The sequence below is a fragment of the Ictidomys tridecemlineatus genome, chromosome 1 (assembly GCF_052094955.1).
Source record: "Ictidomys tridecemlineatus isolate mIctTri1 chromosome 1, mIctTri1.hap1, whole genome shotgun sequence".
Taxonomy (NCBI): domain Eukaryota; kingdom Metazoa; phylum Chordata; class Mammalia; order Rodentia; family Sciuridae; genus Ictidomys; species Ictidomys tridecemlineatus.
The window spans coordinates 25,513,901-25,540,635 of record NC_135477.1 but is presented as its reverse complement, the minus strand read 5'-3'; the positions used below and the strand labels follow the sequence as shown (position 1 = coordinate 25,540,635).

Below are 26,735 nucleotides of genomic sequence, written 5' to 3'. Positions count from 1 at the left end.
TTTAGGCTTCCTCCAGCCCTTGCCTAGGCATGTCCTTGGCCCTATCACCCACTCCCAGTTGTGGCCCATAATGAGTCCTGCATCCCAGAGGCATGAGGTGGGCAGGATACTTACGTGCAGGCAGGCCCTCTGACGCCGGTCCCATAGCCGCACAACACCATAGTAGGAGGACCCTGTGGCCAGCAAGTGGTTGCCATCTGTCTGCAAGCAGTACAGGGTGCTGTCGTGGGGTTCTTCCCACTCCATGACACATTTTCTGTCCAGGAAGAGGAGATATGGGGTTCAGTGCCCGACCTAGCTCCCTCAGGTTCCTAGAAGAGCTGTGGGGCAGGGGTTACAGAGCCACGCTGGACTGGAGGAGAGATTCTTAACTGATCAAACATAAGTAGGAGAAGGCATCCTCTTTAAAGGACACTCTCCAAGCCCTAACCATAGAGCAAACACCCTCATTTGTGTTTTCACATGGTATGGATACATGTCATAGAACCTGTGATGGGGAGAATAAAGGCCTTACTTAAAGGCTGGGGCAGAATACTGAGGGACAGTACCATACCTGATTGCTGGGGAAGCTCTTGAGAAATGCCTGTCCTTATCAGGGCTTGTTGGCCACAGTTTCCCAGGCCACAGGGACCAGAGTAGAGAGTCTAAGCTTGATGTGACCTTACTGGCCCCTTCCTTCCCAGCTCCTGACATGGATTCTCTGTTCTTGTCCCGTGGGCTGACCCAGGACTGAAGGGAGGACTGGGATGGGCATCAGGCCCCCACCACTATCCTCCCTCCCATGCTAGCACACTCACCGGACACTAGTGCGGAGGTCCCAGTAACGAACATAGGTGTCGTAGCCACAGGACAGCAGTGTGGAAGGGGACTCATACATGACATCTAGCACCCCAGCCCCTGGTGGAAAGTCACTGCCCAGGTGTGTCATGAGCTGCCCACTGGGGATAGGAAGGACAGAGGGTAAGAGGCTGCCCCACCTTGGCTGTGCACATTCTTTCCTCCTGCAGCTGGCATCAGGCCCCTGGGATGTACGGCCCGCCCTCCTCAGCTAGGAAACTCCTAACAGCACCAGTGCCCACCCCTCCCCCAGCATCTCAGCCCCCAGCTGAAGCCTCAATGAGATGGACACAGTAGCTCTGCAGCCACACCTGCACTGCCCACCCACCACCCGGCCGCTCCTTCTCAGGGCAGTGAATGGCCTTGCCGAAGGGGTCGGCCCCCCTCACGTGCACACACTTGGTTACTTTATACTCCTTGATCCTGCAGGTCATGCAGTTCTGAGCTGCCTGAGACCAATGCCTTAATTCCTGCCTGTAATCTGGGGCTCAAACCTCGTTGGGGATAAAGACCACACAAAGGGAGAAGGGGAGTCCCAGGAGATGTTAAAACAAGTAAACACCTTTGTGTCCGAGGAGAGAAATCGCTGAGAAAGCAGCTTAGCATGCTGGTCCCTGGTGTTCCCGGCCCTCTGGCCCCCAGCCTGGGGCTAGCACGCCTCTGTGATCACAGCCCCCAGCCTGCTGGGCTCCAGCCTGCTCCCCCACCCTCACCCCACCCGGTGGCCAGGAGCAGATTACTGAGAAGAACAATTTCTTTGTGACTGTGTAATTCCCTCCGTGACCGCGGCAGTGGGAAGACCCCTCGCCCCATGCCAGACCCCTAGCAACCATGTAGGGGGGCCTCCTGGCCCTAGCAACTACCCTTCAACATCAAGTGCACCCGCTAATCCCTGTGGCTAGGGGATGGGTAGAAGTATTGAGTTTCTTCAGAATGTTGGGGGAATGAAGAAGGCAGCACCCTCTGGGCCCAATACCTCCACTTCCTTTACCTATAAGATGTTGGACCCTCCTTCCTGGCATGATAGGAAAAACAGGGTCATGGACTCTCCACAGTGGCACTCAGGTAAAAGGCCCAGGCCTGGGGTAGGGATGACTTCATGGCCCCGGGCAGTGTTCAGCAAAGAGCTTGAGGCAGATAAGGCAAGGCTGCCAGCCATATGTCCAAAGACAGATTCTGCCCCAGGCCTCCCTCCTTACTTAGGCTGCCGACCCTCAAACCTCCCACTCCCCAAATGAGCCTCCGTCTTCTCTAAAGGCTGAAGGCATTGAAGGAAGCTGAGGGTTCCATTCTACCACCCAGCCTTTCCCTGTGAACCCCCAGCAAGAAGCACTGATGCTGTCCAGGGTAGGTTTAGGCCCCAAGTCCATCCTCCTGGCCCAGCCTCCTCCAGAAGGAAGTTCTTCTTAGTGGCCCTGTGCTAGGCTGGGGAGAAAAGAGGCCTGTCTGTTGGGGGCTCTGAAAGGGAGCAGGTAGAAGGGTTGCCCAATCCCCTAGAGGTCACTGACCTTACTCCCGGAGAAGCCCTGCCTTCCCAGCCATATCACACTAGGCAGGGCAATCTATTGTGGGTGGGGAGTAGGGGTTTTGCTCTTTCCTTCTCGCAGGCACACACATACATTGTGCACACCAGGTGAAGGCTGTGTACTCCACAATTCTCTCTACTTCCAGATTTGGGGGCCCTGCCCCCTCCATTAGTGAGGCCATAAGGAATGACTCTCCCCTTTAATCTGTAGAAGTAATTTCACGTTTGTCTGTTTGAAATAGAAGATGAAAGGCAGAGAACGAGCAGAGTGGAGCCCAGCACGGCGCTGCCTGCCCACCCTAGTCCTGGGGTTCAGAGGGGAGGAGAGCCAGGTACCTACAGGGCTAGGCAGGGTCAGCAGTGCAAAGGGGAACATCCTGACTGGGCTGCCAACCTGGGCCCTGCCTCAGCATCAGAGCTGCCACTAATAAATACAGAATAGGCCAGGGGCTCCTAATCCTTTGGGGGAGAACCAAGAGCCCGGTAAGTACCAGACCCTAGGGGCTGGGACAAGTCCCTTGAACCCCTCATCTGTTAGCCTGGCCTGGTCTGGCCAGGCGCTGAGGAGTTGCTTTCTGCTGTGTTCTCTTGATTCTCTGAAATGGCCACACACACTTTAAATGGGCCAATAAAAAGATACAATTTCTTTTGCCTCTGGACTCGAGACCCTCAAGGCTCTGTTGTGCAGTGCCTGTGAGGTTAAGTTCAGAGCATAAACTGACACACCAGGCTCTGGGAAATGGCCCCGTCTCTTCAAATAGCAGCCCAGCAGTACCATTGGAGCCCTGCTGGGGCTTTGATTTGGGAAAACAAACAGAAATGGCACCATGGGCCCTTTGTGGCCCCCACCCCAAGCCCAATTTAACTAGAAAACTCTAGCTCAACTGCTTTGGTGGAGAGAGAGACTGGCCTGACAATAGCCCCAAACTTTGGGGGGAGGGGGACAAAACAAGCTGTCTGTCTCCTCACCCCTCCTCCTGGGCTCCTTTTCTTACTACAAGTGTGTTCTTGTAAAAACGATTAGATTGCAATTTGTATAACGTGGTGACCCCCAAATTCAGACATTTCACCCCTTTTCTCTGTAAAGAATGTTAAGAATGCTTCTCAGCCTCTCACTGTGGGGGGCTGGGGGGTGCAGAGCCTTGGCTGTCACACACTTGTGTGGGAACAGGGCTCCCCCTCAGAGTCCTGGGCCAAGACAGGAGCAGGGGCCCAGTCTGTCACTATAGAGGGCCAGACAAAAAGTCCATTCCCTTCCAACTCTGGACAAAGCCTGAACCTCCAGGAGCCACTGAGGGCTGGGGGGCCTCCACACCCCAGCCTCCCTGAGCCTTATTCCAGCAATTCTCTCTCAACCCAGGGAAAGATAAAGACAGATGGGGCCGCCTGCCTGCGTGAGCCTGATGAATGAGACAGGCTGGGGAGGGGTAGCCTGAAGGAGACCCATTGCCCTGGCCTGGGCTGTGTGTTGCTTCTCCTGGGAGCCCCCAGTACCTGGGCAGGGAAAAGCAGAATATGGTCACAACCTTGAGTGGTTTCTTAAAAGAAATTCAAGTCCTCCTGGCCTAACTCACCCTGCCCTAGTGGTCTTGTTGCACATGAAGGTAGGAGAGAGGAACTGTTAACAGTCAGGGAGGAGGGAAATTTAAAACACTGACATCCATCACTATCTTTGTGGGGACAGCTAACTACAGGTAGGTATTATCCCTGAACACCTGGATGATCCATCTGGGAGAGACCCTGAGTGCCACGTTAGAATCCAATGCTCTGTTTCACTCTTATCCCAGCCTGTACACGCCTACCCCAGCCATGCACCTGCCACAGACCTCCCATGCCAGAGCACTCCCAATCAGTGCTGGCTCCATCTCCCAGCCCACATGGAATACCGTTTTCCAGCCACGTTTAGCATACTATGTTCCTGATGGCACTCCCTCTGGTACTCATTCCCACTTCTGTTTGCATATAAGGACATCTCTTTGGCATGTGCTACCCTTAAATGCAGCAATAGATTTTGGTGAGAGTGGACGGAGGGTGACAGTTTACCCTCTTACATCTCGTTCTCCAGAGGACAAATGGCCTGAAGGTCTAATAGCTGTGCAGGTTACCTAGGAGCAGAGTAGCTACCACACAACAGCTCAGGTGAATTCTCATGTGTGTCCTGTATTATGGAGTGCCTCACACATACCAGCTCATGTGACCCTTTAACCAGACCTATAAGGTGGCTTAACCCATTTTATTGATAAGCAAACTAAGGCTTAGAGGTTGCACGCCTAGTAAACAGCCAAGTCAAGTCTGTACTCTCTGGAGTGCATGCTCTAGCCATCATACTTCCCCTGGGGAATGTGCCTACCCTGTCTCAGTGCCCTCAATGTCCTCTGTTCAGCTGCCCAAGAACTTTGCCCCAACAGACACACACACCCAGGGCCACCTGCAAGTCTCACCTATGCTTTGCAGGACTGTCCACATCCCAGGTACCCCAAGGCTAGTCCTCCAGTGGGATAAGTGACAGAATCAAAGAAACATCCCAAACATTACAGTGGAGGAGTGGAAACTGGGGAAATTTCATTGGCCCCAGTCCCTTCAGGTGAGAGAGAAAGGGCTCTTCCAAGCACATAGCTTCTCACATGCATGTATGTGTGTGTGCACACACCCCAGTACCCACCACACACACATGTTCAGACACAATGGCTCAAAGGCCAGGCAGCCGGGCAGCCCACTTTGTACTGCTAACAAGGGGATCGTAATTACAGGAAGGGACAGCCGGGCAGATAAAAGGATACAAAATTTCAACATCTGTTGCCATAAAGGGATAAGGAGAAGTGAAACGCAAAGTATCAGTTTGGTGTCAGCAGGCAGAGAGCCAATTTCAAAGAGTTTAGGGAGACAGAGGAGACAAGAAAGAAAAAGGAAAGGGGGGAGAGAAAAAGAAATTACAGGGTTCCTTAAAGAGGTAAAGAAAAAAAGAGAATGAAAAAAGCTGTCAGTAATACTTTCAAAGGAGAAGGCAGGTACTTAAAAGAAGGGCAATTCCAGTAATCAGCCTGACTGAAGGCCAGGTCCCTGCACAGGGAGGGGCATAGGGCCAGGGGCAAAGACAAAGTCACACCTGGGTGGTATATACATAGATGGTACCCTCAAGAGCAGCCAGCCTGCCCATTGCCACCTTTAACAAGGTGCCCCTTGCCATTCCAAATGCCATCAGATGCCCCATATTAATGTCCTGTGCCCGTGCAGGAAGATCAAGATGGGTTCCCAGCTCAGAGAGGCAGATAAGTCAGGCCATACCTGTGAACAACCTGATGGCCTTATGAGTGTGCTAACAAGTTGAACAGTGGAAAAGGGCACAGATTCCAGGTATAGGTCAGCTCAAACAGGGCTTTATGATGGGGCACTGTTCAAACTGACATCTGAGCAGGTTTCCTTATGTGGAGTGTTCATGGAGTCGGCTTGAGCAAAGGCTCAGCCGGGAAATAAAGGGTACCTGTTAGAATGGGTGGAAAGCCTATTCTGCCCCTACCCTTATTGAGAAGGAAGAGATTTAGGGGCTTTGAGATGGAAACGAAAGCATAATGGGAAACAGGATGGCCCTGGCCCAAAGGGAAGCAAGACACAGGGGATGTGCAAGAGTATGCTACATTCAGGGCAATGGTATCCAGATGAGGATTCAATGCTCTGAAGTAGCCAAGTACCAAAACCCCCTTGCTCTACTTCATAGTCCTCAGAATGACTTAGGGCTGTAGCTGGCCCCACTGTGATACCCTTCAGATCTGGGGATCACAAGCCTCTTTATCTTTTTTTTTTTTTTTTATTATTTTTTAGGTGTAGATGGACACAACACAATGCCTTTTATTTATTTACTTTTTTAATGTGGTGCTGAGGATCAAACCAGGGTCCTGCCCATGCTAGGGGAGCACTCTACCACTGAGCCATAATCCCAGCCCAAGCCTCTTCATCTTGAAGCTCACCTGCCCACAGCTACTGGGGCAAGGAGGTATGTCTGCTGTCAGCACCAATGCTAGATCCAGTTCAAATGCCCCTTGACAAAAAACATAAACCCACAGCAAAAGCAAGTCAACAGGGGGCAAGGGATGCCTGGCTCATCAGACCCACACAGACCTTCTAGCCACTGACAAGTGTACCCACACAATCAACACCTAGCACCTTCCCTAGGGCCTACTCAAGGGCCCTGGTGAAATGCAAACAGAGACCACCAGGCCTCAAGGAACTTTGGCATAGGTCTGACAGGACCACAGGGCCAAGCTGGGGCTATTTCAGTGGTTGGCTGTCACCAGAGTCTACCAAGATGGAGGTGCAGGAGTTACTGGCAATTAAAGGTTGAAAACTAGTCTTGAAGACCATTGACCATCAGAAACAGGAACCTCCAGCAGCATCTCAAGGTTGGGTAAAGGACTTCATTTTTCTTACCTAGACAGGTTAGAAATTCCTTGTCCTCAGGCCCTACTCCATAGAGCTCAGCTTTAGAAAGGGAAAGGGGGACAGCCAGGCCTCTTGCCACCTACACAATGACTGTGTGCTCCTCCACCACACCCTGCTTAGTCCATGTGGAAAATAGTCCCTAGAGGTTTTGATGGAATAAAGGGCCAGGGGAGCTAGGAGGACACTGAAAGGAGTCTCCAGTCACTCAGTGTGTAGGCTGCCCGAGGATGGGTACCTGAGAGATGCACAGGTGTGAGCTATGGTTCCACAGATGGGAATACAGGATGCCTGCCCCTTAAAAGGTGTCCCAGCCCCCACCATCCTGAGGGCAGCCTAGATGCTCAGAGTACAACTGCCCCTGCAGGATGCCCCCTCCACTCAAGTCACAGCACACACATGAAAGAAAATCCAGGAGCTACTCAGGTTTCAGTGGTGACAGGTTAAAAGCAAAAAATCCAGCCAGAGCAGCACACCACCACCCGAGTACTGCCGGCAATGCTGCTCCACCTTGCAGGTCGCCTGTCAGTCAGGCTTTGGTGTTATTGAAAGATCAAACTGGGTCCTGCCTGGTCATTACCTTAATCCTATTTTCTACATGGCTTTATTATCTGCTTGGGCTTCTCTGGGAAACACAGCTCTGGAGAGTCATCCTGTCCATCCATTTCCTCCCACGGAAAGTAGGCACCTGCACCAGGGCATCTCTCCTCACTCCCTCAACCCCCACTGAGGATAGGAAAGATGTTTATACAAGTCCCAGTTCCTCCCAGAGGTGAGGAGGAGAGTCTTGGGGACTGGAGAGAAGGCAGTGTCAAGTGATGCCCAGGGGAGTCCTGCCACATGCAGGACCTACAGGCCAGCCAGGGGATGGAGTGGCTGAATCTTATCTGACTCCAGTAAGAATCAAGGCTGCAGCTATCTTGTGCCCATTTTCATTTGGGTTCATTCTGGATGCAGTAATGACCCAATGTTTGTGGCTGGTGAGGTCTAAGGAGAATGACATTTGAAGAGTTGGTGCTTTAGAACTCCATCCTGACCATAAGTCCCCCTCAAGGTAACCAGGCAGCTCAAAGACAAGCCAATCTTCAAGATGATGTTGGGCCATGGTGGTACACCCAGCTCGAACTGCCCAGTTGTATGCCATCCTACACACAGGCAAGTGATGATGCTAAGCCTAAAAACTCAGTGACATGACTAAATGAAGCTGGCTTTTGACAGAAGTGCTCATCTGTGACCCACAGCCTTCCTGGAAAGAGCTTTCTTTTTGTGCCACAAGGTCAGCAGTTTTCTTTTCTCTTCCACTGGTCACAATGTCACAGTATTTTGAGGATTAAAAAGCTAGGCCTCCACAAACTCCAGAGTACTGGTGTGGAAACAGCTATGGGTGGGGAGGACGCGGGAAGGAGGACAGAGCTTGCACTGGTTGAGTGTCCCTGAGGTGGGGCACTTTTTTACAATAACTTTGTTCATATTCGTTCTGTTAGGTAGGGATAATTATTTCCCATTTTTTAAAGTTCCCACTGTGGAAACTGAAGCCCAGAGCAACTCAAGATCACAGACCTAGTGGAGTAGTTCTGGAAAACAGCTCTGGCCACACAGCAAAGCTCCCTGCAGAGCTCCTCACAGCTTCCAGGCCCATGGCCTGGTCCTGGCGTGCTTCTTCCCACTAGGGAGGGCTCCTCCTAGCTCAGCTCCTTTTAGAAGCAAGAAGGACCAGGAGTGGCAAGAGCTCAGGAGTAAACTCATGGGAACAAGTTTCACAGGCTGCAGGATGCCAACATCTCAGAGGTCTGAGACCCAAGTTTTAGCTAGGCTGGTAATGGTACAACATGACCATTGGCTACACAAACAAAAGTAAATCTAAAATGAGGGAGGTGATAGCACCTGCACTCACCAACCACATCTGGTCTGCTCAGTACTCAGAGGGATAAAAGTGGTCCTAGAGCCAGTGTGATCCCCACACTATTCCAGCTATTCCTCAGACTTGTTCTTATTCACCACACAATGACTCTGAGCCACACCTGCCTCCTCCCTTGTGTTGCCAGGGTGTAGGGGAAGCTGGCTCTTCCCCTTGCCAGGGTGTGGTTGTGGTTTATAGTGAGCATTGGAACACAATTTTGGCTACTAAATGTGAGGAGAAGTCTGCTCAGGGGGTCCTAGCAAAAGCTTCTTCATCGTAAAAAGGGGCCCAGGCAGGGATGTGTCTTCTTTCCATTTTCCCTTTGAATGTTGCCTTATGAGTTAGTGCAGCTGCTCTAAACAAATCTGAAAGCAGGGGCAAAAGCCACTGTGACCAGGGCAGCATAGTAGAAATATTGTCCTTTGTGGTCTCCAACTACTGAACTCATCAACCCTGGAACCACCCAACCACCCAACTTCTGCTCCTTGTCATCTAAGATCATAATAATTCCATTATTGCTTGAGCCATTTTAAATTAGGTCTTTGTTACTTATAACACTATGGCTAATTGTTCTACTGTGTCCAAAAGGAAAACCTGAAGAACCTAGATTTTTTTTCTTCCGAAAAAGAGGACCCTGGAAGAGCAGAACCAATTCAGACATCTACAGCCTATCCTACAAGGGAGAGATTCAGCTGCTGCTTGTCCAGGATCACAGCTCTAGGAAGCAAATGGCCTTAATGAGGGGTAAGCATCCTAACACACCCAGGGCAACCTGGAGATGCAGTGTTCTGTTTGGGGACATATTCAGTTTTCCATCCCTGTTCTTGGATAATTATTAGAAGAGGATGTTATAGGAAAAATCATTTTTAATTAAAACATTTTGTATTACAAAAAAACTTTTGGAAAGGTTAATAACAGAATGGACTTTTCAGAAAGAAGACCTTATGAACACTTCCCTAGGGAAGTGGAGAGAAAAGGAGAAGACAAAACTAGATCAACCAGAGGAGGAGACTGGCAAGAAACACACCTTCACTGCTACTGTAAATTTTGGCATTTAAAATTCAGGGCTAAAGCTACATAGCTAGCCTCGGTGTCCATCAACTAATGAATGGATAAAAAAAATGAAATTGGGCTGGGGAGGGCTGGGGATGTGGCTCAAGCGGTAGCGCGCTCGCCTGGCATGCGTGCGGCCCGGGTTCGATCCTCAGCACCACATACAAACAAAGATGTTGTGTCCACCGAAAATAAATAATAAGTATTAAATACTCATTCTCTCTCTCTCTCTCTCTTAAAAAAAAGAAAATGAAATTATGTCATTTAAAGGAAAATGGATGGAATTGAGAATATTTGGTTAAGTGAAATAAATAGGGTCATGTGTTTTATCTCATATGTGGAAGCTAGAGAGGAAAAAGGAAAAGTAGATTTCATGAAATCTCATGAAAACTGAAAGAAGATCAGTAGAGTACAGGAAAGGGACCAGGAGGAGAGAGGAGGGAAGGGAAAAGGGAAATACTGGGAATGATATTGGCCAAATTATTGTTACACTGTGTGCATGTAAGAATGTGTAGCAACAAATCCCACCATTATGTACAACTATAATGTACCAATAAAAATTGTGGGGGAAAAAAAACTCAGGGCTAACTGAAAAGTCTTTAGACTTAAAGGTATAATCAATAAGGACAAAAAGTCAATAATTTGGACTGGATCAAAATTTAAAACCTGTTCTGCAGAAATGCATTAAACTACACATTAAGCTATAGATTAGGAGGAGATATTTGCAAACCACTAATTTGCAAAGAACTAATGTCTAGAATATATAAAGAATGAGCAAAACTCATCAGTAAAAAAAAAAAGCAAACAACCCAGTGGGCCAAGACATGGTCAGATATTTTGCTAATAAGCAGAACATGCAAATAGCAAATAAACATATGGAAATATGTTCAATATCATCAGCTACTAGCAAAACTGCAGTTAAAACCAAGATGAGCCAGGTGTGGTAGTGCACACTTATGATCCCAGTGGCTTGGAGGCTGAGGCAGGAGGGTCATGAGTTCAAAGCCAGCCTCAGCAAAATGAGGCTCTGTCTCTAAATAAAATACAAAATAGGACTGGGGATGTGGTTCAATGGTTGAGTTCCTCTGAGTTCAATTCCCAGTACCCTCCCCAAATAAAAACCAGGATAAGATACCTATTGTACAACAGCTAAAATAAAAAATAATGACAATATCAAATGCTGGTAAAAATGTAAAGAATCTCTCATACATTGCTGGTAGAAATGTAAAATGATATTGATACTCTGAAAAAGTTGAACAGAAAAAAACTTAACATACACTTATCAAACAACCTAGCACATTTATCCCAGAGAAATGAAAATATACACCCACAAAACTGGAAATCCACATGTAGCAAAATGAAATTAAACCCCTTTCTATTACCCTGCACAAAATTAAACTCGAAGTGGCTCAAGGACCTAGGCATTAGACCAGAGACCCCGCACCTATGAGAAGAAAAAGTAGGTGCAAATCACATCATGTCGGCTTAGGAATGGAATTCCTCAATAAGACTCCTAAAGTGTAAGATGTAAAATTAAGAATCAATAAATGGAATGGTATCAAACTAAAAAGGTTCTTCACAGCAAACAATCAAGAACATGAAGAGAAAGCCTAGAGAATGGAAGAAAATATTTGCCATCTGCACCTCAGAGCATTAGTCTCCAGGATATACAAAGAACTCAAAAAACTTAACATCAAAAAACAAAAAACAAACAAACAAACAAACAAAAAACCCACAAATAACCCAATCAATAAATGGGCAAAGGAACTGCACAGACACTTCACAGGACAAGAAATACTACTGGTCAACAAATATGTGAAAAAATGTTCAACATTTCTAGCAATTAGAGAAATGCAAATTAATGCACTGAGATTTCGTCTCACTCCAGTAAGAATGGCAATTATCTGGGCTGGGGATGTGGCTCAAGTGGTAGCACGCTCACAAGGCATGCGTGAGGCACTGGGTTCAATTCTCAGCACCATGTAAAAAAAAAATAAATAAATAAAGATGCTGTGTCCACCTAAAACTAAAAGTAAGTATTAAAAGAAAAAGAATGGCAATTATCAAGAATACAAGTAACAATAACTGTTGGTGAGGATGTGGGGAAAAAGGTACACTCATACTCTGCTGATGGGACTGCAAATCAATGTAACCACTTTGGAAAGCAATATGGAGATTTCTTAGAAAACTTGGAATAGAACCACCATTTGATCCAGTTATCCCACTCCTCAGCACATACCCAAAGGACTTAAAGTCAGCATACTCTAGTGATGTGGCCACATCAATGTTTAAACAACTCAGTTCACAATAGCTAAGACATGGAACCAACCTAGGTACCCTTCAACAGATGAGTGGATAAAGAAACTATGGTATAAATACACAATGGACTATTACTCAGCCATAAAGAAGAAGGAAACTATGGCATTTGTAGGTAAATGGATGGAACTGGAGAGCATCATGCTAAGTGAAATAAGTCAATCCCCAAAAAACCAAGGCCAAATATCCTCTCTGATATGATGATGCTAATACACAATAAGGGGAGGGAAGAATAGAAGTTCATTGTATTAGACAAAGGGGAAATGAAGGGAAGGGGTGGGGGAAGGGAATAGGAAAGACAGTAGAATGAATCAGACATAACTTTGCTATCTATGTTCATATATGAATACCCGACCAGTGTAACTCCATATCCTGTACAACCACAAAAATGGAAAATTATACTCCATAAATTTATAATAAGTACAAATACATTCTACTGTCATGTGTAACTAAAAAGAATTTAAAAATTTTTAAAAACGTGCATCTAGGGCTGGGGATGTGGCTCAAGCGGTAGTGCGCTCCCCTGGCACATGTGTGGCCCGGGTTCGATCCTCAGCACCACATACAAACAAAGATGTTGTGTCCGCCAAAAGCTAAAAAAAAAATAAAAAAATTTTCTCTCTCTTTAAAAAAAATGTGCATCCACATAAAAACCTATACACATTATGTTTTTTAAAATTTTTTAATATTTATTTTTTAGTTTTCGGTGGACACAACATCTTTATTATTTTATTTTTATGTGGTGCTGAGGATCGAACCCAGCGCCCCGTGCATGCCAGGCAAGCCCGTTACCGCTTGAGCCACATCCCTAGCCCCATGTTCTTAACAGCTTTATCTGCAATAGTCAAAAAATTGAAAACAACCTAGGTGCACTTCAAAGGATTGATGTTCTTTAATGGAGAAAGAAACTTGGGTGCATCCACACCATGGAACACTACTCAGAAAAAAAGAGGAAATAAGCTACTGAAAGTGTGCTGAATTTTTTAAAGAACCAGTCACAAAAGGTAACATACTGTGTGATTCCATTTATGTAACATCTTCAAAATGACAAAATTAGATGGAGAACACAGAAGTGGTTGCCAGGGGTTACAGACAAGAGGGAATGGTATAACTGTGAAGGGGTGGATGAGGGATATTTGTGCTAATGGAACAGATAGTTCTGTATATTGATTGTGGAAGTGAGCACATGAATCTTCACATGTAATAAACTGCATAGAATTACACATACATTCACAATTGAAATAAAGGACAGTGGATTGCATCCATGCAATTCCCTAGTTTTGACATTATACTATATTATGTAAGATGTTAATGAGTATTTAAGTTACCTTTGTAACTCTATGCATATATAATTATTTCAAAATAAAAGTTTGGTTTTTTTTTAATAACAGAATGTTAGATAATCAGATGGGACAGTGTCAAGCCTACCAAAGCAAGGAATAAAACCTAGATGTATTTTAATTGTTCTGTATAATTGTTTTTATAGGTTCTATAAACCACCTCCACAATTTCTTTTACAAAAATCACCTGAGGATAAATGGGATTTTATATAGTTATGTAGCCAGTAACTCCTAAGAGAGGATATCATAATTCCAAATTGTTATCACAAATTCCATATGAAATTATTTCCTTGTTACAAATTACTTCAAAATTCTCCTCAATCTAACCCCAAATGACTCCACATCAGAAGGCACCACCATGGAGGTTGCCAGTAGGTTTCAGGCCAGAATCTTCCCTAGCCTCCTCCCCAGGACCACTTGGCAAACTGAGGCAGGGCTGGCTCTGCTAGCTCTTTCCTTTGCCTCCCCAGTTATTCCAGCTCTACCTCCCACTGGATGACATGGTGGGCTCAGGAATCTTACCTGTTGAGGTCCCAGATTCTTAGGGGTGAGAAGTGCCCACAACAAGCTGTCCCTGTCACAAAAGAGCTGCCAAACAAAAAGAGAACAGAGTTAGATCTGGCTTGTCAGAACTTGTGTCGAAAATGGCCACACAGTGGAAAATGCAGGGCTTGTTTCCTAGGGGATGGTGGAGTTAATCCAGAATGAAAAGCAGCTGAGAGTGATCAGAGCAATCATGGGAAGACAGCTTGGAAGGGGAGGGCTGCAGACTCCCAGGGTTGCCTGGACAGAGGACCTTTGGGTTCAATCATAGCTGAGGGGCTGGGGTTGTGGCTCAGCTGTAGAGTGCTTGCCTAGCATGTGGGAGGCCCTGGGTTCAATCTTCAGCACCATATAAAAGTGAAAAAATAAAGTAAAAGTATAAAAAAAATCATGGATGAGCCTACTACTCACACTGGGTTGAGTGGTCTCTGCCCACCATAAAACAGACCTCTAGATTCCATTCTGGGCCCAAGGGAGCAAGCCTGTCAGGCTGCAGTTGTATGAACACAAGAGCACAATGCCACGGCCCAGAAAAGGCCTCGCATGGGTGGCTGGGGATATAGCTCAGTGGTAGAGTACTTGCCTTGCATGCACAAGACCCTGGGTTCGATTCCCAGCACCACCAAAAAAAAAAAAAGCCTCGTGGGAACACACAATTGGAGGCTAGTAGGTGATGCCCTAGTTAGAGGCAGAGGTGACTGGAGCATTCTGAATGGTTTAAGAACTGAGGGACCCTGGCAATATGGAATAAGCACAGGGCAGGTATAAATGTATCAAACTGAGAAAAGGACAAAGAGGAAAGGTAAGTAAATCCCACAGATAAGTTTATGCTAATACACAGGCTGGACACCTGAGGGATCAGGTGGTCAGGGGCGTGGGATGGGAGTCGGGAAAAGTCCTCCAAAGGTTCTGTCCAAAGCTGCCAAGACGCAGGTAAGAAGTATGCTGGCCATGTTTTTCTAAGTATCTCTTAAACCCCTAAAGACTCAACGTATAATCTGCATAGTTTTATTTTAAGCGGAGACATGAACTGTGTGGGAAAGGTCAATGTAATAAGCCAGGGTATCCATAGTGCTAGAACTAGAACTTGAACCTATGAGCTTGACCAGTCCTTTGTTTGAGAATTTGGCAGCAGCAACACACAAGGGATGGGGAGTTGCCTTCAGGAAACCTAGGCTTGAAAATCTAAGGCCAAACAGGAAAATTAAAAGCAATTGTGTCATTCAGGGGCCCTGGGGCAGGGATGGGCCATGTCTCTACATGTCTTATATGGGGCAAGAGAGACTGGATGTACTAATGACATGTTGGCAATGTGAGGCAGGAGCCCATCTGCCCAGTCCAGCATCTGTGCTCTACTCCCAGACCTGTCAGTGAGAAATGGATTTCTACAGGGAGGACTCTCAAGAAATCAGTGGCTTGGGCTGGACTGGGGAGCTGACTGCTGTTGCTGATAAGGGAGATGTTAGGGCAGGCATTAGCCAAGCTGCTGATTTACCATCCAAATTGCAGGGTGGTGTGGCTTGTCAATCTCAAGCTGATAACAAAGCCATATGCGACACCCTGGGGCCCTTGTGCCTCAAATCAAGACTTCCTCCAGGGACATGCTCCATATCCCAGCTTCCTCTTCACCTACAGGATTGCCAGCAGCCACTATACTGTAGAGCAGTAGTGCCCAAACAGCCACTCCTGCCATGTCCCAAGCAAATCCCAGGCTAGGAAGCATCCACTGGACACTGAAGATCCAAACTACAAAATCAGGAGGTGTGGCCCTCACCTCCCTCCCACTACACTTTTCTCTTTAGGGTAATCCATTAATAATTGGTAAAGCCAATTACCTTAAGTTGGAAACATAATAGCCACTTGGAAATCATTGGAGCGGGCAATTGGGTTCTCCAAACTTTTGAGGAGTGGGGGCCAGGTGGAGGGCGCCAATGCAAACAGACATCTTAAGGAGGCCTACAGCAGGCCTCTGATTAGCCACAGGCCTAAATTAGTGTCAAGGTAAATCAATGTGTGTGTGTGTGGGGGAGTGTAGAACTTTAATCCTTGCCACACCCACAAATATGACCTCTCAGCAGGCAGGGTGGGGGTGGGATGGGGATGCCATACCCCTTCCCAGGGATTCCTGTCCTATACTCACCCATATCTACCCATAACCATCAGCCACTAAGAGAAGAGCCCCTCACCTTCATATCCTATGAAAGGCTTTCTTAATTACCTGGTCATGATACCTATTACCATTTCTCTCTAAAAGCTATCCTTTCCTCTTGCCTAGCTACTGTGAAACAGGAAGGGAGATAAAGAAGAGTGTTTTCAAGGGACTTATGAAGACTTAAGAGTTTTTTTTTTTTTTTAAAGAGAGAGTGAGAGAGGGGAGAGAGAGAGAGAGAATTTTTAATATTTATTTTTTAGTTCTCGGCGGACACAACATCTTTGTTGGTATGTGGTGCTGAGGATCGAACCCGGGCCGCACGCATGCCAGGCGAGCGCGCTACCGCTTGAGCCACATCCCCCCCAGCCCCAAGACTTAAGAGTTTAATGAAATATAACACTTGGTAAAAAAAACAAAACAAAACAAAACAAAACAAAACTATGTGAGCAACAGTTTAGCATACCTTGAGCGAGATCCTGCTGGGGGACACCAAGACTCACATCCAAACCGGGACTGCCTGGGGCACTAAGGGTCAGACTGCCTGTAGACACAATCCTGCACACCTAGAACTATTTCCCACTACTTGTGGCCATGCTTGCTCCCCACCCCACTCCCCAGTTCCTACAGTCATTAGGAAGAATGAAGTAAAAGCCACAGAGCAGTGAGATTCAAAATCAGATGATAAAAAAGGGTGAGCTCAAGTGCAGTGTCCCAGAGCTTGCAACAGACATGTGAGGCAGAAGAAGGGAAGGGATTCACTACTTGGGCAAACCCAAAAGATGTTTCACATCCCAGTGAGCCCATGAGATACAAGTCATTATTCCCATTGTAGAGAAAGGGAAATGAAGCAACAGCCCAGCTTCAGAGAACACGCCAGGATTCTGTGGCTATCCATGGGACCTGCTGCATACATGGTTGGCACTCTCCATACTGTCCAGAAAGGGTACTTTGAAAGGGGCTATGGGTGGGGTTTGTTCCTCATGGACGGCTCCATCACCCTCAGTTCTCTAAGCTCCACAGCCCTGTGCCCAGTGTAACACCGTGGTCTGGTCTCCTGCACCCTTGGCATCTACCTGACATCAGCACCTATTCTCTCCACATCCTTTACTGTGCTGGGCCTATATACTAAGCACGTCAACGGTTCAATAAATCTGTAGAACTACAAAATGAAAACACATGTCATTCCTTCTATGGCTCCTCCTAAGGAACTGTCATGTGTACTTCAGTGCTTAGCAGTACATGACCCAGAGGAGGAACTTCACACAAATCTGTGGAATTGCACAGAAAGGGCCTTCCAGGGCCCAAAGCCAACATAGCTCAAGAAGTCAGTCATGTGGGCTGAGAAGGTGGTTCCACTGCTGCCTTTTTATTTATTTTTTATTTTTTTTTAATATTTTGTTTTTCAGTTGTAGTTGGACACAATGTTTTTATTTTATTTTTATGTAGTGCTAAGGATCGAACCCAGCACCCCACATGTGCTAGGCGAGTGCTCTACCGCTGAGCCACAACCCCAGCCCCTGCCTTTTTTTTTTTTTTTTTTTTTGGTGGTACTAGAGATTGAACTCAGGACCTTGCAAATGCTTGGCAAGGATTCTACCACTGAGCTACAGTCCCCTTTTTACTTTGAGACAGGGTCTCCAAGTTGTCCAGGCTGGCCTCAAATTTGTGATCCTTCTGCTTAAGTCTCCAGTGTATCTGGGATCACAGGCATTACCCTAGGCCCAGCTCCCTCTTTTTTTTTTTTTTTTTTTTGGTGGTGCTGGGGATTGAACCCAGGGTCTTGGGCATGGGAGTCAAGCACTCTATCAATTGAGCTATATCCCCAGCACCAGCTCCTTCTACTTCTTGAAGGAATACCGCCAAATCACCAAATACTGAAATCTGAATGACACCTGACTGTTACACATGGTTGTGAAAGAAATCCCTCATAAGAACCTCAAAAGAAATACTAACAATGTCTAAAACCAGTGTCAACACACATCCATACATGCTCACGCAAATACAGGCACTCTCTTAGCTAGATGGTCCAAAAGTCATTCCTTTTTGGACCAGAAATTCCTTACCTAAAGCCAGTTTTCTACAATTTCTCATCCTGTCACAGATCTTCTCCAGATTTTCAACCTACTGTACTTGTCCCCTAGCTCAAGCTCAGGTGAGCCTGGCATCACAGATGCTATCACAGCCCAAGAAGTAGACACAGAAGTCCTCACATCAAGAAAGACACCAGGACAATTAGGGATTCTGTATATAAGTTGAAGAACAGATGATAACAAGACACTAAAAGAGGAAGAGGAAGGTGAGAGGGAAAGTAAAATGAGTTGGGCATGGACAGACTAAAAGGAAAGTAGACTGTCACTATTTTTGCATCAGTTTAGGCTGTTTTAACAACACTAGTACAATCAGCCCTGCATATCTATGGGTTCTGCCTCCATGAATTCAACCAAACATTGGTCAAAAACATTCAGAAAAAAAAAAGATTGCATCTTTACAGAGCATGGCTTTCTTTTCCTCAACAATACTAGGTGAGCTGGGGATGTAGCTCAGTTGGTAGAGTGCTTGCCTTGCATGCATTAGGCTCTGGGTTCAATCCCTAGCACCACACACACACACATACAAAAAAAAAAAACCCACAATATAACAACTATTTACATAACACTTACATTAGGAAGTAATCTAAAACTGATTTAAAGTATATGGGAGCCTGGTGCAGTGGTACTCACCTGTAATCCCAGAAAGTCAGGAAGTTGGGGCAGGAGGATCACAAGCTCAAAACCAGCCTCAGCAATTTAGCAAGACCCTAAGCAACTTAGAACATGTCTCAAAAAATAAAAAGAGCTGGGGACGTGGCTCAGTGAGAAAGTGCCCCTGGGTTCAAACCCACTACCAAAATAAATAAATAAGGTACATGGGAGGATGTACATGGGTCACATCCAAGTACTATGTCATTTTATGTAAGGAACTTAAACATCTGCAGATTTGGGCACTGATGGGGGGTTAGTGTCTTGGAATCAATCTCCCAAGATACTGATGATGACTAATTTATGGAGCACCTACTATTTTCAGGCACTAAGTGTTTCAAAAACATTATTCTACTTAATCCTCATAACATTCATTTTACAGATGAGGAAACTGAAGCTTAGAGAGGTAATGTAAATTGCTCTAGCTCACACAAGTAGTGACCAGTAGGACTGAAATTGGATTCTGGCCAGTCTGGATTCTAGAGCTCAAGCTTTCATATCACCACTTACCACTCTTATCTGGGCTAAAATTCAAGTTAGTCTTGTTTGTGTCCCAACATTATATTGTGCATAATGCCTAATATATTGAAAACTCAAATGCTTATTGAATGAATGAAGCAACAAACAAACAAATGATTTCACCTGAAGAAGAAAGAAGAGCCTGGCTTGGAGACACAGTGGCAGAAGTGGTGTGATCAGCGGCTGTGCCCGTGGCTGGCCTGGAGCCGCCCAGCTGGCCCAGGCCCCAGCAGCCTCTGAGCCTGGGCTGACACACTTTGGCAAGGGAGGCCACCAGAGCTGTCACATCATTCACCAACATGCCCATCAAGTGTATTCAGTTCTCTTCAACCCGCATTGGCATTTTAATTACTGTTGGGTAAACTAATTTGTACAAATGAAGGCCAGGCTGCCTAATAGAATATGCAAGCTCTCTGACCTCTGACAGGCACTGACACGAGATACAAAGGCAGCCGAGGAAGGCTTTTTATCTGAGCCTTATTACTCTCTATTACTCCAATTAGTCAGGCTCCACTGCTCCTAATTGGAGGAAAAATTGCAATTAAATCAATTTTTGATGGGCTGCAAGTGGGCTCCTGAACCGCCCTGCTTGTGAAACACTGATATTATAGCAGCAAAGGTCACAGGCCTCATCGGCACCTGGGCCCCCCCCCCCAGATTTCCCTTGGCCCCCTCCTTAAATACCTCAAGAAAACCCCTGCCCCTCTATCAGCTTGGCCAGCAAGGGTGGAAAGGAGGGAGTCATTAGAACATGTCAGGTCTCATTGCTGCTGCCACCATCTGCTAACCTCTGTCGCTGACATCATTACAGCGGGTAAGTCCCGAAGCATGAATACAGTGCGAAGGTCACACAAACTGGCGAGGGGAAGCCAGGGCAGTGGCTGCAGTGACAGCACAGTGAGGGAGGGACCAGTGGAGGGGGAGCAAGAGGTCAAGAGAAGTCAGGAAGAGGAAAGATAGAGGCGGGAGCAGGTGAAAGTACGAGAAAGCTAGTGTCTGAGATTCAGGCCCACAGGGTACCTTAGGCACCCAGGAGGAAGGAAACAAATGTGCATTGGGAGGGAAAAAAAGAGACAAAGAGATCTTGTTTTTCTCACACAAACACCCCCACCTTGCAGCCAGGGGGACATCCACCCTGAATGCATCCACAGACCTGGTGATGGGGGCCCAGAGCATGCAAATAGGGCCCACTGTCCACAGTGGCATGTAGAGGAAGAGGGGGGATTCCAAGAGCTAAATATAACTTTGTTCATCAAACTAAAGGACAATAAGACCAACAGGCCTATCTGAAGCTTGAATGAGTAAACTTTAAGACAAACAGAATCCCCATTTCACACACAACTGGCATACAATTACCTCAAAGACAGGGTGCAGGCAGAAAATATACATTCAGTTTAGCCAACTTCATGGATGATTGGGCCACAATCAGGTAATTGGGGAAGGAGGAAATCCCTTGCCTTCAAGGGGCCAAGACCAAAAACATGGAAGATAAACAATGATTCTTCTACTCAACGGAATATTATAAGGTTATTTAAAATGATGTTCCCGGGCTGGGATTGTTGCTCAGAGGTAGAATGCTCGCCTAGCACGTCTAAGGCCCTGGGTTCGATCCTCAGCATCACATAAAAATAAATAAATAAAACAAAGGTAGTGTGTGCAACTACAACTAAAAAATAAATAAATATTAAAAATAAAATAAAATAAAATGATGTTCCCAGTGATTACAGGCAAGGTAATTATGATGTAATAATATAAGAGAAAAAAGCAGGGTCCAAACTGCTTTATTACAACTATTTTTGAAAAACAGTTTGTTTAGTCAGGCATAGTGGTATACACCTGTAATCCCAGCGATGAGAGGCTGAGGCAGGAGGATCACAAGTTCAAGACCAGCCTCAGCAACTTAGCAAGGCAATTTAGACCCTGTCTCAAAATTAAAAAATTAAAAGTGCTGGTGATATGGCTCAGTGGTAAAGCACCCCTAGGTTCAATACCCAGTATTAAAAAGCAAAAAAAAAACACCCTGTGCATAGAAAAGGAAAGAGTGGGGGAAAACACTAAAATGCTTAAAGAAATTGTGTTAGGGCAAAAAAGTGATAAGTAATTCTTTCCTCTTTTTTCTTTTCCAAATCTTATCTTTAATGAGTATTCTGTACTGATTTTTGATTTTTAAAGAGAAAAACACATTATTTACATCTTGTAAGAGAAAACACAATGTAGTAAACACTCCTGTCGTAATTCAGGGCCCTCAAGAGCAGGCAGACTAGATAATGAGCTGCCTGCTAGAGCCAGTGTCAGCAACGTCCACCCTGACACACCTTGGGCTGAAGCAGTACCCAAGGTCAGGTCAGGAAGCCCCTGATCAGAAGGCAGGAACTCCGCTGGCCTCTCCTCTCAACGTGGCCCTGGCTAGCAGGGAGCAAGACTGACTCCTGATGTCTACAGTTGGGAAGCCCTGAACCACCTCTCTCTTCAGTTACACACACAGGCCTCAGACCTCTCTCAGGCCAAGACCATCAAGGACAGAATGGTACAAGAGGATTCCTAGAAGATTAGGCCTGGATAGAATGGCTGGAGCTCCTGCTGCTTTACTCCTCACCCCACTGTAATTCTAACAAGGCAGGCCCAATAAAGGGCCCCAGGGAGGATGTGATCCCACAGCTGGGAAGTGCCTACAGGGAGACCAATGGTAAAGGATAAAAGATCCTGGCCCAGGATAGAGAAGAGGTGGCTTGGGGCAGAGGCTGTTCTTCCCAGATGCACTCACTCCATTCAAGAATCAGAAACTTGAGCAATGGAAGGATGGAATTAATAGAGAGGGGAAAACATTAAGAAAAAAAAATCCATTACAGTGGAATGACTTATGCTCATTTGATCTTTGAATTTAACAAGATGGCTGAGGGCTTCAGGGAGAAGAGTTTCTAAACTATATTTTCCATTATATGGCACTGAAACACATGCAACTGCTTGCCCTGTGTGCTTCTGAAAGAAAGAAATGGCAACGCATCTCAGGGCTAAAGGAAACAAACACTAACTAGGGAAGACTTCCTAAGAAATGACAATATGATATTCACAAAATTAGATATCCAAAAAGAAGCATGGAAAAAGACTAGCTATACATGGTTATTATTTGCAGACAATATAACTGTTTATCTAGAAAATGTAATAGATTCAGTGAAAAAAAGAAATTCAAACTAATCCCAGAGTTGAATGAGGTGGCAGGAATTTGGCATGCAATAGCAGAAAGGAGTACAGGCATGGATTCTTGGCTCTGCACCTAGTTACTGGGTCATCTTAGGCAAGTTACTTAACCTCTCTAAAGTCCAGTGCTATGGGTTCAATGTGTTCTGAGTGTCCCCTAAGGGTTCATATCATGGAATTTAATCCCCATTGTGAGATATTCAGAAGGTGGAAACTTAACCCAAGTATAGAGTTAGAGAGGAAGCCTTTGGGAGGTGATTAGAATTAGATAAGGTTATCAGGGTGAAGTCCCCATGACTGAATCCTGGAGGCTTTATAAGAAGAGAGAAAGACAGACAAACACACCAGAGGAGACACAATGACCCAGCTGCATGTTCCAGTCTCTTGGAATGCAATGCCCTGCACCACCTCAGAACTCTGCCAGCAAGAAGTCCATCATGAGATGTGGCTCATCAACCCTGTATCTCCAGAACCTTGAGCCAAATAAACCTCTTTTCTTCATAAAGTTACCCGGCCTCACGTATTTTGTTATTGTAAGAGAAAAATGGACAAATACACCTAGTTTCTTTATCTGTAAAATAGGAATGACAATAGTACCTAGACATACACTTGTAAAAATTCTTGGGGATAAATGCTTGGAACAGTGTATGGCATATCACAAACACCCACAGACATACAAGCAATAACCAATTAAAAAATGTAAATATACATTCACGGAAAGAATTTTAAAACTATAAAATACTTAAGAAAAAAAGTAAGAAAAGGTCAAGAGGCATAGTGGTATAAGCCTGTAATCCCAATGACTTGGAGGATCATGAATAAGAAAAAAAGTAAGAAAAGGTCAAGAGGCATAGTGGTATAAGCCTGTAATCCCAATGACTTGGAGGATCATGAATTTGAGACCAGCCTCAGCAACTTAGTGAGACTTGGTCTTAAAAAATAAATAAAAAAGAAAAGATCCACATGCAAAACACATAAGACTTTACTAAAGGACACTGAATAACTGGAGAAATGTATCATGCTCCTAGATAGGAAGTCTCAAGATTATGGGATGGTCAGTTCTCCTCTAATTAATCTACAAACTCAATATCATCCTTTCTAACCAATTTTTTTTTTTAAAAATCTTTATTTTATTTATTTATTTTTATATGGTGCTGAGGCTCGAACCCAGTGCCTCACACTCACATGCTAGGCAAGCACTCTACTGCTGAGCCACAATCCCAGCCCTATAACCAAGATTTTTTATTTAATCAATTGATTCTAAAATTCATCTGGAAGAAGAAAAGTATAAAAATAACCCAGGCATATTTGAAAAAGAACAATGAGAAAGTTACTCTACCAGATCAAAAGATAGTGTAAAGCTTACTATGCTAAAGTAAACAGATATTATATAGAGTAGACTATATTCATGCTAGACAGATAGATCAATGGACCAGAATAAAGAATACAAAGCCACACCCATGTATTTGTGGAGAATCAGATCTTAACTGTGATCTTCAGAGAGAGTGGATAAAAAATGAAACCAGTTAACAAATGGTACAGATTATTGAATATACACGTGAAAAAATAAAATGAAATTAGAGCCCTGCCTCCAGGAGATGTTAATTCCAGATGGACTTAGGAAATAAACATTTTTTTAAACTCTATGAAAAGTCATGAAAGTTATAGGAAAATATTTTTATAATCTCAGAAAGGTATTAATCTGAGGCTATAAAGGTAAAGTTGATAGAGTTAATCTGCAAGTAACAGAAATTTCTACACAACAGAAGATATCATAATCAACCAGCTGAAAGGCACTACCATACATATGAAATAGTCAAAAAATTAATATAATCCAGATTGTATAAAGAGATCTTATAAATCATGGGGGAAAGTAGCTAAATGGGCAAAAAAAAAGTGAATAAAAAAATTTATAGAAAAAATATACATGGCCTGCTGGGTATGGTGATGCACACCTGTAATCCCTGCAGGCTCAGGAGGCTGAGGCTGAAGAATCACAAGGTCAAAGCTAGCCTCAACAACTTAGTGAGGCCTTGTCTCAAAATAAAAATATAAAAAGGGCTGGGGATATGAAGAATCAGATCTTAACTATGATCTTCAGAGAAAGTGGATAAAAAAATGAAACCATTTTTTATGGCTCAGTAGTTATGCTCCCCTGGGTTCAATCCCTGATACAAAAAAAAAAAAAATCACTTCTATATAAACATTAGAACAGTGTTAAACCTACAGTAATCAAAGGATTATAAATCAATTAAAACAACAAAAGTAATCACAAATCCTTACATACATACTTGGTGCTGTTCTAAGCACTTTCCATAGAGTTCATTTAACCTTCAAAATATTCCTACATATCTGATAATATTTTTCTAGCTATGATAATGGTATTATGATTACATTTTAAAAGCATCACTGTCTTTCAGAGGATACACTAAAATATTCGAATATTTTATTTACTCAGAAGTTTTATGTCTGATATTTGTTTTAAGATAATATGGGAGAGTCTGCTGATAGTGTTACATTTTTAATTGCTTAAAGAAAAATTAAGTCCTATAAGGGTTAAGATTTATTCAAGTCTTCATTTGTTCTAAAGTCTCTTTTTGGTTTGTAACTCCAAATAAACAAACTAAAAAAAAAAAAAAAAAAAAAGATAAGATGGAGGAGATAGTATGGAAGTACTGATGAAGCAAGAATAGCCAAGGGTTGGAAATTATTTTTGTATATTTTGAAATTTTCTATAATCAAGATTTTTAAGGTCACTATGATGTATATACTATCAATATTATTCCCTTTTATGAATGAGGAAATTGAGGAACACAGAGGTTCAATAAACTTATCATGTCACACAACTAGGAGGAAGGGGACTCACCTCTTAATCACTATTCTATACCCACTCCCCAGATCAAATATTGTTTTTTTACCTTTCAGAGTGGCAAAATTTTTCAAAAACTTGATATTACTCATTACTTACTGATAAATGAGAGAAAATGAGTAACTGTACACACTATTTGTGGTTATATAATCTGACAGAATAAAACTAGAGAACAATTTGGCTGCATCTAAAATTTGTAAGTAAGCCAGGCACAGTGGCACACACCTGTAATCCCAGTGGCTTGGGAGGCTGAGACAGGAGGAGCATGAGTTCAAAGCCAGCCTCAGTAAAATCGAGGTACTAAGCAACTCAATGAGACCCTGTCTCTAATTAAATACAAAATAGGGCTCGGGATGTGGCTCAGTGGTTGAGTGCCCCTGAGTTCAATCCGCAGTACCAAAAAAAAAAAAAAAAAAAAAACTAGCCAGGCATGACACTGCATGCCTGTAACTCAGCTATTTGGTAGGCTGAGGCAGGAGGATAACAAGTTTGAGGTCAGCCTGGGCAACTTAGTGAAACCCTGTCTCAAAATAAAAAACAAAAAGTGCTGGGAATGTAGCTCAAAGGTAGAGTTCCCCTGGGTCCAATCCCTAGTACTACAGGAAAAAAAAGAAAGAAAAGAAAAAGAAAAACTTGTAAGTGCATTTTCCTCTCAACCACGTCCCTTCTCAGTATCTTTCCTAGAAAAATACCTGAACATATGCCTCACTAGGCAAGTACACAGATGTTTCATGAAGGGTTGTTTATTATAATAAAACACTGAAAATCACCTGAGTGTCCATCAATAGAAGGCTGGTCACACACAGGGTGCATCTATTTTACTCTGATCTAGAATACAGCAGTTAAAAGGATATAGTAGACTAGGTGTTAGACATGGAAGGACTTTTGAACCCCACAGGAAGATGAGGAATTCCATTCACAGGCACATGCATAATGTGAATCTGAAACAACATAAAACCATGTGTTTGTATGGGTAAATCTTACATATTTATAAGATTACATGATGTTCACTGCTTGCTTCAAATAGAAAGATCTGGAGTGAAATACACCAGACCACTTACAAAAAAAAAAAAAAGGTGTGTGGGGAGGGATTATAGGTAACTAATGGGGATTTTCATTTTACAGTCCAAATATTTTAAATTGTTCAGATTTTTTACTGTTAGAATATATTCATTTATTACTTCTGTAAAAAGTAAAATAGAAATAGGGGATTATAAGAAGGATGATAGGGCTGAAGTTGTAGCTCCAGTGGTAGAGCACTTGCCTAGCATGTGTAAAATACTGGGTTTGATTCTCAGCACTGAACATAAA

The 26,735-nt window shown here is 44.4% G+C and overlaps 2 protein-coding genes and 1 non-coding gene across 9 annotated transcripts in view; 2 read left to right on the top strand and 1 right to left on the bottom strand.

Moving 5' to 3' along the window:
* Nucleotides 1-9,440, top strand: part of Dpcd (deleted in primary ciliary dyskinesia homolog (mouse)) — a 33,154-nt gene extending 23,714 nt beyond the window's left edge. For 2 of the 4 annotated variants that reach the window (XM_078022581.1, XM_078022538.1), the window contains one exon: nt 9,285-9,440. In XM_078022581.1, the coding sequence (XP_077878707.1) occupies nt 9,285-9,434 (150 nt within the window). In that variant the 3' untranslated portion in view covers nt 9,435-9,440. Of the gene's footprint in view, nt 1-6,181; nt 8,073-9,284 lie in introns of all 4 variants that reach the window. The other 2 variants (XR_013426505.1, XR_013426498.1) reach the window with 2 other exon arrangements.
* The window catches only part of Fbxw4 (F-box and WD repeat domain containing 4), an 89,453-nt gene that overhangs the window by 853 nt on the left and 61,865 nt on the right, over nt 1-26,735 (bottom strand). The window contains exons 6-8 of one of the 4 annotated variants that reach the window (XM_078022401.1): nt 13,928-13,993; nt 798-938; nt 115-256 (exon numbers count right to left, since the gene is read on the bottom strand). In XM_078022401.1, the coding sequence (XP_077878527.1) occupies nt 115-256; nt 798-938; nt 13,928-13,993 (349 nt within the window). Of the gene's footprint in view, nt 1-114; nt 257-797; nt 939-13,927; nt 13,994-26,194; nt 26,366-26,735 lie in introns of those variants that run through there. The other 3 variants (XR_013426441.1, XM_078022453.1, XR_013426436.1) reach the window with 3 other exon arrangements.
* Nucleotides 14,502-14,573, top strand: Trnaa-ugc (transfer RNA alanine (anticodon UGC)). The gene has a single exon. It is a non-coding gene; the product is annotated as a tRNA-Ala (tRNA).